General features: G+C 40.3%; 1 protein-coding gene across 1 annotated transcript in view; it reads right to left on the minus strand.

The window, feature by feature from the left end:
- LRMDA (leucine rich melanocyte differentiation associated) overlaps nucleotides 1-17206 on the minus strand; it is a 590186-nt gene that overhangs the window by 262746 nt on the left and 310234 nt on the right. The window contains exon 3 of the mRNA XM_026044428.1: nucleotides 756-882. Coding sequence (XP_025900213.1) covers nucleotides 756-882 — 127 coding nt within the window. The remainder of the gene's footprint in view (nucleotides 1-755; nucleotides 883-17206) is intronic.

Below are 17206 nucleotides of genomic sequence, written 5' to 3' on the forward strand. Positions count from 1 at the left end.
TAATTAAGCCCACGGCCAGCCCTTGGAGATAATTAGTTTTTACAGACCATTATCTACGGGCCTAGAGACGAGCGGTTCTGATTCAGCAGATTACTTAGGCAAGCGTTGAAACATTTATTCTGAATAAACTTAAGTGGTCACTAACTTCAGGCACATGGAAAAGTGCCTGATTGGTTATGACTCGACCTAACCATCCATCTAAACACTTCATTGCATTAAGACCTTGGTTTGGACTAACTTTTATGCCAATCTCTACAGCCAGAACATCGCGCTGCTCTTCCACAGCAGCCACCGCACTGCACATGTTACCAACTTTATTTAACTGGAAAAGGGTGTTATTTTTCTGAGGGCCTCTTTCTATTTTATTGTATTGTTTTCAGAGGTGTTGGGAGTATGAAACCTTCCTGCCGTGCCACTGCACTCCCTGTGCCACTAGAGGTCAGCCTGCAACAGAACCCAGGCGAACGCTGGCTCTGCTGCACGCCGCCAGCACTGACATTATTGTCTTTCTCTATTTTACCTATTAAAAAAGATTTCTTCAAAGCCATAACTTAGATCTTACACGAAAATGGAGCAACAGGAAGATATAATGGTGCATTTCATTTATGAATGACCTATAATAAATTACTGTGAAGTATTCCAGGTGCCAAGCGCGAGAATGCTTTGTCTGCACAGGACCGATATTTCACATACTTTAATTTGGCTGACACATAAAACTCATTTGACATTTTGCAGGTATTTCTTTGAAAGGATATTTGGTTCTTGTTGAGCGTTAAGGTATGGAGCTGGGGTAACCTGGGCAGCAGAAGGTCGTTTCCGAGTAGGTTGTTGTCCAAGATCAGCTCCTCCAAAGAGCCGAACGTTTTCAGTCCTTCCAGTGACCTGCAAACGACAAAGGCAACAGGAAAAATGATACTCCACTAAATCAGGGAGGCCATTATGAGCTGAAATAAATATTTTAACCTTCCCTTTCAGGAGTGGGAATAGTTTTGGTTGGGGCCTGTCAGGCGAGTGAATGACAAGAATTAGTGGCGAGGGGAGTGCTGGCACTGCAACACATCCTTCACATGCTGGCAGGATGAAGGATGGGGGTCACTTAGTGAGTAGCCAGGATCCAAAACAAAAGGCTTCAGATATGGGGCCTGCAGGATGAATTTGTCAATGTCTTGTGCCTTCAGGCACCCAGCCTCGCCTGACCCTAACCTCCATTCCCAAGATAAATAACTCTGTCACAGTTCACCTTCATTCCCTGGACACAAATTTAAGTTGTCATCCATCATTTCTGCCAAGAAATATCATACCCCGCTAACAATAATAAATACAACTTCAAGTATCATTTCTTAGCAGTTACCTTACGTGCAATAGTAGGAAATGGAGAAGGGATCCCTTTTTTTTATTTTTATTTTTTTTTTATTTTTTATTAACCGCTTAATTTGCTTCTCTTTGTGTCCCTGCAAAGAAAATAAAATGTTCTCTACAAAATAAAATGCAGAATTACCCCAGACAGAAAAGGGATTTGCTTTCTTTTCAGAACTTGCTGTCCCACTGTCAAGCCACAGGTCAGACTGCAGAGAGCAGCTTTAAAAAAAGGAGCATTTCGCAACATGGAAGTACAGATGAAGGGCTGGAAATAAACAAGATTCAGGAGGTTTTCATTCCTCTGAGAGCATAAGCAAAGCACAGGAAAAAGGATAAAAAATAAAAAAAAATAAAAAAAAAAAAATAAAAAAAAAAAAAAGCACTTCACAGCCTTGTTAAAGCATCCATTCCAAACGTGATTCTTAATGCCTGCACATTCCAACAGGAAAAAAAAAAAAACACACATTAATCTAGTAAGACGCATGGTATACAGAGCATACGCACAGACACACATTCACAGCTCATTCACCTACCAGACACCTAGAGATATGCTGAGACTGCATGACTTGACAGCTGATCTACTATGCCTACCAGTGGGAAGATCATCACTGTTTCTCCTGGCTGTTTTATAAAATGTGATGAATAAGGGAGATGCAGTCTATACTATTTATTCACTTCCCAATGACATTTATACTGAGGGGATTTCCTCTCCTCCCCCAGTTTTTGGCAAAGAGCAAAACAGAGCCAATGTCTCTGCTGGAGGGTCCTAGAGGCTGTGCCATTACTGCAAGAAACTACAAGAAATTATTAGAAAAAYCACAGTTTTGAGATAGTTTAACATTTGCCTGGTCAACAAAAAATAAGAAATATTTGTTGCAGGTACAGCTTCCTGAGCCTTTGGAGCACAGTTTGAACTGGTGCCCTGCCCCATAACTAGCTCCTTTGGGAAAGCTCCGTCCAGCTCCATGCTGGCTGCATCCAGCAGCCAGTTATTTCAGAAAAGGTTTGACTCGGTTTCACCAAAGTCAAGATCAGAGGAGAGATGTGCAAACATGTCACACATTCCAATGCTCTCCTCCAAGTACCTTTAAAAGGGAAAACAATCCAGGGGAAGTAACAGGGAGTCTATCAAGCTGCTACGAGTTCTCAGTTSGGTTTATTTCACAAACCTAGCTTAGCAAATTCCCCTTAAATACTCTTTATTATATAAATAGTGGACTATTTCCAAACCTCACATTCTAATGCAAGACTTGGACTTGCCAGAGGAGTTCAGCGAAGGCCACCTCCTTGTCAACACCACGGAGCCTTATGGGATGTTAATAGGTCCTTTGTGACAAAACATCGCTGGGGCTCTGGTCAGTGTCAGCATCCAAATACACATTGTTCCTGAGTTATGTTATGCAAATATAATACCCTTATCATTTGAATCAGCAAATGGTTGGCAACTGGCAAGGAGAAGAAAGCGCACATCCAAAACTGCTGCAGGGGAGGCATAAAACAAAATGACAAGCCATGAAGTGGGACAAAAGGCCTCGAAACACTAGAGGGAGTTGCCTATTGAAACAGCCTTTCTTTGAAAAGCGCAGGCTGAATACAAGGGTACTAGTTTCATAGATAGGCAGAGAAAATTGTGCGCAAATCTCCTTACACCTGTCTGGTTTTGATAATTTTTGCCATGTAATGTTATTAGCTGCTCAGTTAAAAAGGAGCTGTGTTACACAGGGGGTTGCTTATTAATTGTTGTTTTCATGTCATCAGAGCAATGTGCACTTGGTGATTTAATCAGCTAAATTCAGAGCCCAGGGAGGTGGGAGGCGTTGCCACAGTACAGGGAGAGAGTATAGACATTAACATAAATTTACATCCATATGCTATTTTGCTATTTGCACAGTTCTTCCTTTTTTTTTCACCTTAAACAGGAGGGGGAAAAAAAAAATAAAACCTAGCACCAAAACAAAGCTGTTAAAGTTGGTAAAGTTAAAAAAATATATATGTGCATTTGCTACCATTCACTGATACTGGCTACCAAACACAAAACAAAATCTCAGACATCATAACACATATGGAAACATTTCCCAGCAGGGACTGAAATATTTCCTCTGCGAGTGGAAAGCCAACGCTCTGGGTCCAGTCCACACAATAGATTCAATGCTGCAAACTCGAGCAAGTCACATAACTTCTGCAGGCGGCAATTCCTCATCAGCAGGTGAGCGATAACGGTGGCTCTGCCTGAGGAGGGATGGCATTAGTGAATTAGCCCATGCAAAGCATTTTCAGAGCATGAGGTCAAAATCTATAGCATATAGGAATGATAGGATTTTTATTTTCACTGAGGATAAGGTAGTTATGCATTCAAACTATTTCCTTGTGAGCACATTACAACAGAGCAAAGCAGGAGCCTCTTATACACAACACAGCAAAGAAATCACCCGAAAACACACAAGCAGGTATAGAAAAGGGAATTCCACTCCCCTGGGAGCCAGGGCTACCCCGAGGCCAAAGCCAGGCTGTGTCCCCACAGCTCCAGCAGAAGGCCGGCCCCTCAAGCCCAGCGCGAGGGCCTCTCGGCCGCAGGCCGCCGGTGCCCGCTCGGGTGCCACGGGAGCTGCCCGTTCTCGCACCCACGGGCGCCGCTGCGGCTGCCCCATTGCGGGGCTCGCATGCCGCTCCCGCGGGAGAGCGAGCGCTGCCAAGAGCTCTCCATTGCAATTTCCAAAGCCACATCAAACCGACAAAACATCACAACGCATTCGGCTCTGCCTCATTCAAACCGAAAAAACTTTAAGTTTCCACTGTAATTAACCCTATCCTCGTTAAGATAATTATGATCAAGCTCCCTGTCACAGCTAATATCGCAGCATCATTGCCTATGGCTCACGCTTTGCCCTCATTAGCTTACAAAAACACTGCGCTAAACAGGAAAGTGACTCCCTCTGCRAAACGACTTAAGATGCTCTGTAACCAGACAGTAGATAATCCTCCCGAATACAAAGGTCTCAGAAATGTCATTTTATCCAAGTCCTTCAGCTAATCAGCATGATTTCTTCCAGCTTTCTTTTCCATAATTCATTCATGATTTGCAGCAAAGTTTTAATCATAAAGGGATGTCATTGCTGAGATTTCTTTCCRTACGTGCGTGCATGGCAATTGCCAACTACACTATTCCTTACAGTCCCTCTGGCACGACGGGGATTCGATTACAAGGAAACTACAGAGCAGCGCTTCATTTCGGGAATATTTGACAATGAAAACATGGGATTTTAGAAACAAAAAGCAGCAGAGATCTCTCCACTAATCGCTCAGACCTTGCTACTATGCCGCTGTCCTTGTCCACAAGAGCAATCTGCTCAGAAGTGTATTCCAAAGAGAAAATGTTCCTCACGTTTTACCCCACCCCTCCATTAATAAGACAGCTGACTCATTTCTAATGACTTTTTCCTCCTGTTTAACAGGAAAAGAGAGAGCAGTTAACAGTATGTAAATGAGAGAGTTTGGCTTTTGCCTTTAAATTGATTTGTACTCTGTTGACAAGAGATAGCCATTACCAGAAGTTAAAGACAGAGCTGTTGCAAACGGAAAGCTTTTTAAAATACCTCTTTCCGTGCCTTTTATGTCTTAACAAATTAAAGCAGCACAGAATTAACATGAGAACCCTACTACCAGATAATTTCAGTATTTAAAGAATATAATTGTAATTTCCATTTCCAACACCTGCCAGCCAGAGACCACAAAGTTTCTTTTTTTTTTTTTTTTTTTTTTTTTTTTAAACATTAATGAATTACAGTTCAAAAACCTGCTGGGCTTAAAACTCCATTTTCTAGTAAAGAAGGCAGAGGTTAAGTGACTAGCAAAAGGTGACCCTCAGCAATTTTCTAGGAGAGAAAAAATAAAGCACAGAGCACCTGACTTCCAGTCCTATGACTTAACCTCAACAAAACAAAAAGCAACAGATAAATGTTACACGCACATAAAAACATAACAGACATTCGCATAACTATAGGTTCTGCATGATTTCCTAGGAATGTGAAACGTCATTTCAGTTTTACTTGCTATGACTCCTGTTAAATGCTCAATTCTATTTAATTGGAAATACAGCTCACAAGCAGGGCAGGTGGGGAGGAAGTGTCCGGACACACGATCTCTCACTGATACAGCCACGCAAATAAGAGGAACTGACGCTCCGGGTTTTTCCTATATGCAAAGATAGTGGTGGCTGAAAAGCTGCAAGTAAAGCCTCATAAAATGACCTCTACACCAACGGAGTGAAGCAGCTTTGCTTTTCTGCAGCCATTCCTGGTGTGCACAGCCCTTTCTCTGCCCAAGAATCCATCCAAGGAGAAGGCAGACAGGACTAAGCCATGGGTAGCTCTGATGCAACTTTTAGACCATGGATGTCAAGAACACCCCCAAACTCCAGCATTACAKCACCTCAGCATGATTCCAAATAGGCAGCTTTCTAGCTTCAGGAAACAAATATAAACCCTGCTGAAAGAGCCATTTTTTTCCTTTGTGTGAACCAGCTCTCCATCAGGAGAACTTTTTGAAAAGCTGGGCATTAAAAAACAGACACGCAAAAAAGAAATCACATATTTTTGTTCAATAAAGAACAAGTTTGCCAATGTCTGCTAAAACATAAAACACCCTACTCTATCCTGTATCAGGAGGAATGTTAATATTTTGCAAGCCATTTAGAGAGAGCAGTCTGCATCACTTCAAGTCAATCTCCTTCCAACTTTCTGTTGCTGGTATATTGAAAATATACATGTAAAATTGATACTGAAAATATTTGGAAGCAGCTATCCAAATAAACCTTAAGACCAGCCTGTGGAGATGGTCAGCAGAAGCAAAAATTAAAAGACCAGAATCATTAAATACTTATCCTTCATAATGAGCTACCAAGATTATATCTGCATATTTGAAATACAAGTTTACAAAAAAAAAAAAAAAAAAAAAAAAAAAACACCTATGTCACAAATTGCATCCACAGTTAGTTTTTCGGCCTTTTTATCTTGATGCTCATATGCTGCTCACATGTACAATGAAGTGAATATCCATCCCTCATTCTTTCCCTTTCCTTATATACAAGAAGCATAAAACACTACCTGTGATACCCTATAACCACAAAGACTATAATGAAAACATCTTATATGACAACAAGCTGGAGCTATGTAATCGCTCTGACAKTTAAGTGGAGGGGAATCATGAACATCCAACATCTACATCTCTTTTCAGAGACTTGCTCTGAGCCTTATGCTGCAAATTCCATTGCTAAGAAAAAGCCAARACTACTGATTTCCGCCAAAGAATAAGCACCCAAGAAAGAAAACAAGACTAAAAAAGACAAGAGTTAGTAAATAAACAGACAAATGGATAATCAAGTCTTCTGCATGCCAAACTTGAGGAGTTTGCAATGTGCATTTTCAATTCCTTCCCTACAAACTATTAAATCTAAATGCTGAGATTTTGCTATTAAGCAGCAGCTCCCCAAATGATGCAATTATCTGAAAAACAGCAGTGCAGATTCATCTCATCTGTCGGCAGAAGCCGGGTTATTCATAACTCCTTGCCTCTGCTGACAACAGATGGGCACTTCCAGAAGGTGCATCACACCTTCAGGTGAGGCTCAGCAAAGTACATACATTTGGGAGGGAGGAACTTGTCCAATAATTTGTAATGAAGAATTTACAACATTMAGGTAAAATAAGATGTTACAACTGCAACCCATAAAAGGTACATAATATATCTGGTGAAATAAGTTTAAATTAAAAAAAAAAAAAAAGCAAAGTTCAATTAACCATGAAAAGCACCTGATTTTGAGTCAAGCATTCAGATGTTTAGCCATTCTCTCCCACCAAAAGTATACTCAAAAAATGATTATTTATTTTTCCGGGCTAACTCTAATTGTGAAGTTGACCAGGCTGAGTGGGATGGAGCTCAGTTTCTCTTCTAGCGAACCTCTTAAAGTCTCACTTTTCACTATGTGCATTTATTACAGCTCTATTCAAGAGGGAATCCCAATAGGAGAGCTCCAGCTTTTCCTGACTTTCAGGCTTCCTGTTGTTGATATTTTTTTCCCCCTATATTACATCCTCAGGATTAAACATGCTGATGTTTTACATGATGTTATAGTTACAATTCTGTGTAAATTTAAATAAAATGAAAATCAGCTTTATATTGTAGCCTGAGGCAAGCAGGATTTCACATAAAACGTAAAATATTCTAAAATGATACTAAATGGATCAGCAAATAAGGTCTTAGTCATCTAATGATTGCACAACAATCATGTAACAAAATACAGTTTTCAAAACATTGCTTAAAGTTACCAAGTAGATAGATAATTATTGTATGAATTCTTATTTTACTTAAGGCCATTCTGTAAAAAACACCACTAGAAAGTCACCACAGTCCAATTTTGACAATATTCCTAAGCATAGACTTAAACACCCTTTGYTAAAATTTCTTGGAATTATTCTGTGAAAAATAACAAGGTTGGAAAGACCAAGGAAAAACTTGGGATGTCTCTTGCTTCATCCATCTTTTTCCTCAGTGTTAACAACAAGTTCAATCATAATAAAACAAGTGGTTTCCAAACTCATTTAGAAAAAAATGCAAGCACTGCTATTTCCTGAACTTGAAAGAATTAAAGGAAGTATTAGAGATTAGAAATGGCAAAAGAAGTCAAGCTTTACAAAATACAAACCTGTTAAAAAAAAAAAAAAAAAAAGGAAAAAAATCCTTAGGACCCTATAACATAATTATTCTTAAAAGCCCCTCTCAGCTCCTTGTATTGAGACCCTATTTATAATTCTTCTTCTTCAAAAAAAAAGTATTATAATGGAAATATAAGCAAATGCGAAGGCACTGCCCTAATGAAAGCATTACTGTATCTTGGATCAATCTGTCACTCCGCAATTCAGATAGCAACCTGACGCCTCCCCTTTTTGCACAGGGAAGGGGGGACTAACAAGCCCGTGGAGTGAGCGGAGTGAAGCCCATTTCAACTACCAGCGTGCAGTGTGAAAGGGGAAAAGAAAAGTAATTTTTCTCCCATCTTCCACAACAACCAAGGCTGAGGATTGACAAGCAAATTGACGCACTGCTCAGAGGGCAAAAGATAAATGTTTGATGAATTGGCCATTGCTGGAGGAGTGATGGGCTTCATATGTGCATAATGGACTAGCTGCCGTTCAATTCAGATTGCCTGCCAAGATAAGAAACCATAATGAATGGACCAAGCACAGCCTGTGCCATAAGAAAGTATAATCTGACTAGTTTTAATAAACTTAATAAAAAAGATGAAGCAGAGAGAGGCAAGAAGACTGGCCTCTGTGACCAGCTGTGAGAGGCGAGAACAACTAATAGACTCCTCAAGCACGACAGGAAAAAAATTGTTAACAGACATAACATTGAATCCCTCATTGTTAAAAAAATATATATATATATCTTTGGAAGAACTGAAAAACATAGGGACATATATATGCACACATCACAGATAACGTACTTGTTACATAGCATATTAACTGCTATTTATTTGTTATTTTCTTCTGCTATCTACCCTGCTCTGTCCTCCTAATCTCCTTTATTCCCTTTGCATGGACTCTTATGTTGTCAGATCCACACAAGAAGCTGTTTTACCAGCAGCTCCTCAGAACAAAACAGGCTTCTCACCGTAAGCCAACAGAAAGGTTCTGGCTGCACAACTACACCACTAACTTATACCCCAGTGGGAAAACATCTGCTTTTATCAGCAGAAGTGCTCACAGGTGGTGTAATTTCATTTGCTTTGCAAGCTATATCACTGCCAGAAATGCGAATTTGCCAGTACAGTTATCATAGACAAGGCCTTGCAGCACAGACTAGGCCGTGTTCCCAGCACAAGACCTTCCGGTCTAAGACTTGAACCCCTGGTTATCACCCAAATGCAGCACCTTTCACACCTCAAAACAGTGCTATGAAAAAAGGTAAAGAATTCTTTATTTGCAGCATTTACAACATTGTTGTTAGTCAAAATATGATTTTTGCTCTTGAAAAGACGTTGGTATTCACCAACAACGACCATACAGAGACGTAGGGATGTAACGGTGTGAAGCCTGGCTGTCACCACCATTTCTGTGGCGAGTAGCACATAGCAGCGTAGAGCAGCACAAGGACATTTGTGCTTTTACTTTCCCATTAGCTGAGCCAAATGAGTAACAGTGGCTCGCTCTCTGGAGTTTACCTGCCAGGTTTTGACTGATAGCGCCAAAGAGGGCAACATGAGAATAAACAGCCCTGACTTTAAAAGCAGCAGGATTAGGCCAATGAGCCATGTCTTTGTTAACGTTGCATGCACACGCACATGTATGTGCATACACATGTACTTGTAACACGCCACATTCGACCAGGCACAACTGGTTTTCTCCTTAAAAAAAAAAAAAAAGAATGCAGAAAGTTCCACTGGACTGAGGAAAACACATTATACAGAACAACATGTCGTTATGTCTGCTTTTTCTTTTTTTTTCTCCTTTACTTTTTCCTTTGACGACGAAGAATAAATAAGGAAACATGAAATAGCCTACTCGGGTAAGTATTCAAATTACCACCCCCTTGATGTCACTTATGTAGCCTGTGTCATATTTTAAGCAGAAATGATTATATGCAAGATGGATGTCTAGTTTTCAGTATAAATTTTATCTAACGGCGAAAGGCAAGTAACTCATTATCAAGCAGCTCAGTAAGGCTCCCACTACTGAAGAAAATAAAGTTTTACGACAAGAGGGTCTCTCCCCTCTCTCTCCCCGCGAGTGAGAAAGTGAGTGCGAGAAAAAGACAGAAAGGGAAGGCTCCAGAGTGCTGGGTGAATTATAGACTGCCTCTCAAGATTCACAGCTCTTCGTGGTAGGAGGTTAATATTCTCACATGTCATTAGGTCTGCTGGCTCTACTGATGGCTCATTGAATCAGGCAGCAAATTATTTCCTCATGCTGCAGAGGACACCACACTTCAAAGGGAAGGAGCCAGGGTCAAGACGGCTCTCCAGTTCGATTAATGAGTTGGGATCAGCAGAGGTTGCCTGTAGGTAAGAATGTGACTGAAGCTTTTGACAAAGCTGACTTTTTGAACAGGACTTGACCCAGGCCTCTTACTCCCCTCCCCACCAAATTTTATTTCCAACATTTGCCTCCGACTGACCTGCCCAAGCCTGTTGGGATAGTTTTGACCTCCTCAGTCTTTGTTACCAGACACAGGACCTGTCTGCCAGTATTTGATGTGTCTCTCCCTAAAGGCCGTATCAGCAAATCGAGGCTCACCAGGATAGCTCTGCGCCGCCCAGCAAAATAAGATAAAATAGATTAGTTTAAATTTTTTAACTTTCTTACAGAATTTGTTGAGGAGGGAGAAGACGGAGGAAAGGAACACTAAAAGTACCGTAGCTTTCAATATTATTAAGAAAGATTTCTAAATGATGTTAAATGCAGAAGATAAGAACACAAAGATGACTAAAAGCACACAGCTTACATATTAAAATGATGGAAGGAGAAAATATATGTTCCTGCTTGCATGGATTTGCTGACTAAGAATATTCCAGCCAAATAATGTATTATATAAAATATTACTCCACAAGTTTTTATTTTTATTGCCATAGTAGCAAGAGATAAGAGACAATTAAAACTTAACGGCCACTACATTCATCTTTTTCTAAACACTCAACTGTATCCTCAGTTTGAGGCATCTTTGAAATGTTTTAGTGCATATTTAAATAGGTCTAATAAAGCACTGACATTGCATTAATGCTTGGGGATAAGATCTACTTAAACCGTATACTTTCGCACACAAAAATGAGCAATTGTATCAACACACAATCCACTATAGGTAAGCTCCAAAAAACTACATAGCTTCGATTACTGAAACAAGAATTATATCAGTTACACAGATAAAATTGTCAACACAAGCTTCCCGCTTCAGTAGAGCTTTAAAAATGAAGTTTAAGAAGATTCTATACTTTTCTGTTTCCTGAGTAAGCATCTATTATGCCTGAATATTTATTTCAATCACAATCTAACTTTTAAAATTTTCTTTCCAAATATTTCGCTTTCCATCGGCAGCCTCAACACTCAAACACTTGTTATATACAAAATACACCGTATGTTAAGAAAAACAGAACAGCTTCCTGAATTAGCAATCTACTTTTCCAGTTTTGAAATCACAGTACTTTTATCCTTATTTTTAACACATAGAACAAACAGCAGTTCCTACAAGCCTTAAAACAACAAGCTTTGACTTTAGTGCTCTGAAAAGATCATATCACTTAGGGCATTCAAAATATTATTTGTAACAGATTTGCTTATTGTATCCAGCTTTTAAGTTCCAAAAACCAGTAAATGGATTATTAGATCTATAAAACTCAGCATAAAAKTATGCAAGGTCTGTGTATGACTGAACTAAGAATAACTAGAATCCTTTCAAGCAGATTACCAAAATGCTAAACAGCACAGCTTCAATATGGATGTCTGTTATTCTAACACCTAAGTACGCACAAGCAACACAGAACTTTTGCTTATATCTGTCGAATCTCCAGTGGATTGTATGCTATAATAGTTAAAATCTGCAACACCAGAAACACCCAAAAAAAGCTATAAGAAGAGAACTCTTCCTTCATAGGCTTGTTTAAACAAAATAGTTTGTTACTGGGTTTGTCATCTGTGTTAATACTCTATCATGTTTCATCACTATATAGAGAGCTAGCACCATTCCAGAGATCATTTGTGAAATGCATGTACATATTGTATATTTTACTTAGCAGGAAGGTGTGAATCCTGGATGGAGAAGTCCAGCTGGGGTGGGATGTAACTGGTTGAGTAASCTCAGAGGAGAGGAAACAGTTTAAGCCATGGAGGAGCCACCCACTACATACACAACAAAAAYGGAAAAATCATCACAAGTTTCAATCCTCTCTTGTTTTAGCTCCAAAGACTGTAGGCCAGGATAGGTGAAGATAAATCAGAACTGGTGACAACACTGAAAAGACACACTGCTGAAAAATCAGACCTGAAATGATAGCTGTTGGAAGCATTTCAGGAATGAAATTCAGGAATGAATTTCAGGAATGAATCAGGATTCAGACAGTAGAAAGGTGACCTGGTACATGTAAACAAGCAGTGAGTTTTGAGTTTCCCCTATCTACAATTACTTGTTTCCATCCCTAAAAATAAAAGCTTATGGTAAGTCTTGCTACATGTAACTTGGTTTACCTCTCAGACATACCTGGTGTTGGAGGGCAAGATAGTACCAACTACCACAGCACACTGCTACAACAGAGATGTTGAATCTAATGAAGACAATATGAACAAGAAGTCACATTAGGTTAGGATGCCCACCTGCAATGAGTACTGTTTTACATCAACTTAGATAGCGCCCACCTGGGCAACTGCCTGGACAATTACTGTTTGGGAAGGAGTTTGTAAACTTGCATCACTCTTGTCAAGGGCAAAACCATGGAAACACCACAGCTTTCGGGAATCACCACCACAAAAGGGAATCAACCAAAYCCATTGTTGCAAGGTAACTGCCCAGGACTATCTGCCTCTGCAATTCTTTAGTGACCAGACCATTCGGTAATCCTGCAAAAACTTATATATGCAAGTTCAACATCTAGGATAAGTAATTCAAGATCTAGGATCTGAATTTTTGTTAAAGCCTTTATTTCTTCAAATTGTTTCATTTTTGTTTTCTATTCCAATTAAATCATAGAATGCCGAAGGTTGGAAGGGACCTCAGAGGTCATCGAGTCCAACCCCCCTGCTCACGCAGGGTCACCTAGAGCACGTGGCACAGGGCTGCATCCAAGCGGGTTTTAAAGATCTCCAAAGAAGGAGACTCCACAACCTCTCTGGGCAGCCTGTTCCAGTGCTTTGTCACCCTCACAGTGAAGAAATGCTTCCTTAAGTTCCTGTGGAACTTCCGATGCTTCAGTTTGAAGCCATTTCCTCTAGTCCTATCMCTGYCCACCACTGAAAAGAGGCTGCCCCCCTCCTCCTCACTGCCTCCCTTGAGGTATTTATACACGCTGATCAGGTCCCCCCTCAGCCTCCTCTTCTCCAGGCTGAACHGGCCCAGCTCTCTCAGCCTTTGYTCATAGGGCAGATGTTCCAGGCCTCTGATCATCCTGGTAGTCCTGCRCTGGACTCTCTCCAGCAGCTCCACATCCCTCTTGTACTGGGGAGCCCAGAACTGGACGCAGTACTCCAGATGTGGCCTCACCAGGGCTGAGTAGAGGGGGATGATCACWTCCCTCRACCTGCTGGAGACKCTTTTCTTAATGCACCCCASGATCCCGTTGGCCTTCTTGGCCACCAGGGCACACTGCTGCCTCATGGTCAACTTGTCGTCCACCATGACACCCAGGTCCCTCTCTGTGGGGCTGCTCTCCAGCAGGTCCACGCCTAATCTGTACTGGTGTCCAGGGTTATTCCTCCCCAAGTGCAGGACCTTGCACTTGCCCTTGTTGAACCTCATGAGGTTTCTCGCCGCCCAGTCCTCCAGTCTGTCCAGGTCCCTCTGGAATGATTCTTTGAACTGTAAGCCCAGTTGTTTACAGAAATTAAAAAAAAAAATGGTTAAAATAAATAATTCTTGGTTTATGTTTAGTGTTCATTTTGGTCCCCRTTTTTATTACTTTTCTATTTGCAATTTAATGAGTAATATTATCACATTATTTGAGCAATGGAAGTATTTAATAGTTAAATACATTTGGCCGAAACATTCTAGAACTCAGCCTCTGAAATGACAGACTGCTACAGTGTGAGCAAATAAAGTTTCCTAGAAGTGTACATGATTGACAACAGATGCATTTCTTCCAATTCCTACACCATTCGATAATAATTAAAAATAAATAAATAAATAAATAAATAAATAAAAAAGACAATATGCACTTCACAGAGGATGCTGGATGGCATTCTCCTGTCAGGATATTGGCACATTGCCTTTGTTATGCCACAAGTATATTTAAAATTGGACCCCTGAAAATACTGAAACACTGGAAGGGAAAGACAAGACACAACAGTCTCACAGTACGAGAGGATGGGCTACAGAAACTACAGTAGGATTTTTTTTCCCCTCAAAAGCTAAGTTAAAAGGATTGGCTAAAATACAATTAGAGAACTACAGTCCATCATATATCTCCATCTGTGTGCACCCTTGAACACATTGTATTACAATATGGTTTCATCAATTTAAGCACATCTTCAAAAGATATGCAACTGCATATTTGATAGACTAGGAATGAGGAAGAGGGTGAYGAGCAATTAGAATAACAGAGTTTGCATAAACACTCAAAATTGTCACTGCACTTACATGTATTCAAACACACTTCATATCAGGCAGTAATGTAAAAGCATCACAGTGTGAGCAGAAAACTCCAATGTCTCCTGAAACACCGTAACCCTCTAGCCTTTAGTGTTGATTTTGGCAGCCTCACATGACAACCTGCTGTGGTTGGAGGTGGGCAAAGAGTCATGCTGAACAGATGGGCCAGTCTTGTTCCTCTCCACTGCTGCAGGAGGTGGCCCAGGTCTCCGTTCAGTTCCCCCATGTCCAAGGAAGAGACTCAATGCTAAGTTCCACCACAGCATGCTTAAGAACAACATATTCCACAGATTAGGAAAGGGCAAAAGGAAGACAACATCAAATACAGAAATATGCTTTCATTAGGCTTTACTTTCATCCCAGCACATACAAGGCCCAGCTAAGCACCAAAAGAGTGCAAACAAAATAGTAGTACTTTRAAATCAAGAGATCAGTCAAACTAGTATTACCTTAAAATCAACAATGTGTTCTATCGAGTCAGAATAAAACCACGATAAGAAACTGAGGTTGAAGGCTAAACTGCAGGAGCAGTAGCTCAATAGCTGAGGAACTGCTTCCAATTACCACTATCAAGCAACAATCTAATTCTTAACCATTAACTAAGCATATTTTGAATATAAAAGCAATGTTAGTCACCTCAGTAATATCTGTAGTTGAAAGGAATTTATTTCAATCTTTAGTTGCTGAGTAAATATCAGATAAAAAAATTTGCAGATGTACCCCAAAATGGAGCCCTGACTCTTGTCACTGCCTCCAGATTTCCAATCCATTTACCTACAAAAATACATACACAAGTGGCTGCAACTTACTATGCTTGAATCTTCAGCGGCAAAGTAATATTGCCTTTGGTACTAAAGAATTAATAATAAAAAAAATGAAACCCTACCTCTTCATGGAGTGTAGGTTACACTGCATGCACATGGTGAACAGTAAACATGATGGTAGTTGGCAAGGCATCTAGCTCCCCTCTGCTGCTAAAACAGTTGAGCTGTATGGCATGGAAATGCTAGGGATTCTTGAGCATAAATTTACCCATTTGAAGTCCACATTGCAGCCATCAGCATAACTCCAGACTAAGCCATATGCTTGCTCTTGTTTTCCATGAAGGAATTTGGTGGCAACTATACTGGTTGGGGTCTCATGAGCTGTGCAAGACTCAGGAGTAACCACGTGATTTACTCCACATATGACACGTGAACACACCCGAAAAGGATTACAAACTCATATAAGTTTGTCCTGTCCTACATGAGGAAAACTGGCCAGTTGGTGTGATTAATAAACAAACAAACTAGTCAGGCCTCAGCTATGGCAATACCGCATCTCTGAGGAAGTGTTTCGGGAAGCCTTGTCATGGTGGCAACCGCTCCCCAAATCCTCCCCCTTTCCAGAGACCACATCAAAGCACCTTCAGTGCCTCGTGGCCCTTTACAGAGCAGTTCTGACCACTTAGGAGAAAAAAAAAATGCTAATAAAGGTTAGGACTTAAAACATTAAAAGAAATAAATTGAAATGATTTTGTCTGAAAAACTTGTCCTTACTGAAGGCTAAAATAAACTTAACTTTTGTTAAAATTAAAGCAAAAATTAAATCATCTTATGTAATTGGAACTAGGCCTGAGGCACTAGCAGTAAAGAAGGGATTAAGGCCTCAACCACCTGGGTTGTCATTCTCATGGGCCCCATTACCACCCCCTTATTCGTTTTTATAGCCAACAGATTAAAATGCGAGCGCCGCAATCTTTGATCTTTCACTTGCTGACACAAATCCTTTCAAGCCTCCAACGTTTTCTGCTGAGGTAATTAGTACTAATTAAAAGGTTTCCAACAGCCTTTGCTCTACTTTTTCCCTCCAAAGAAATTGCTTTTACAAGTGCCTTCCATCTTTGAAATGTATGCATCGTTCACTTTCTTCTTTATCTGACTCGCAGAGATCAAGTAGATTAGTGACTCCATTATTCCCCAAGACAAAGCCAAACAACAGGTTTTTACTATCTCCCTGACCTGTTGAGGTGCAGGGTTTATATTCAGAAACAAGTGCCTCTGCTTGTATTAAAAGACAGTCCAATTATGCAGGAAGAGACACAATGCTGGGGTTCGGCATGTAAGAATGGACATCATTTAATGATGTAGTGTTTTCTCAGAAGGGAGAGAGGCAACCGTTCACTAATCAAACTGACAAGTTGTAGAACTAATAATAGGTCTTGCTTTGTTTTCTTTTCTTTTTGTATGTTTGTGTATCGGGCAAGATGCAAACAATTTCTTTCTCTTTCCCCCTTCTCCCACCCTCTCCTCTCCTTTCCCCTTTCTTCCCAAATTTTAACTATTGAAGCACATTTGTTACTTTGAAGAAAGGCAAGTTAGGAAGCATCTCCTTGAAAGATTTTGAAGGCAAAGAAAACCCTGTCTGAAGAAGTTTTTGTTGGTGTAATTAAACAACAYGCCCCATTACAAGGCAAATTGGTGGCTGGAAAATAATTACTGAGATGAAAACAATGTTTTATAGC

This window comes from Nothoprocta perdicaria, unplaced genomic scaffold (genome assembly GCF_003342845.1).
Source record: "Nothoprocta perdicaria isolate Ctin4 unplaced genomic scaffold, notPer1 scaffold_105, whole genome shotgun sequence".
NCBI classification, from domain to species: domain Eukaryota; kingdom Metazoa; phylum Chordata; class Aves; order Tinamiformes; family Tinamidae; genus Nothoprocta; species Nothoprocta perdicaria.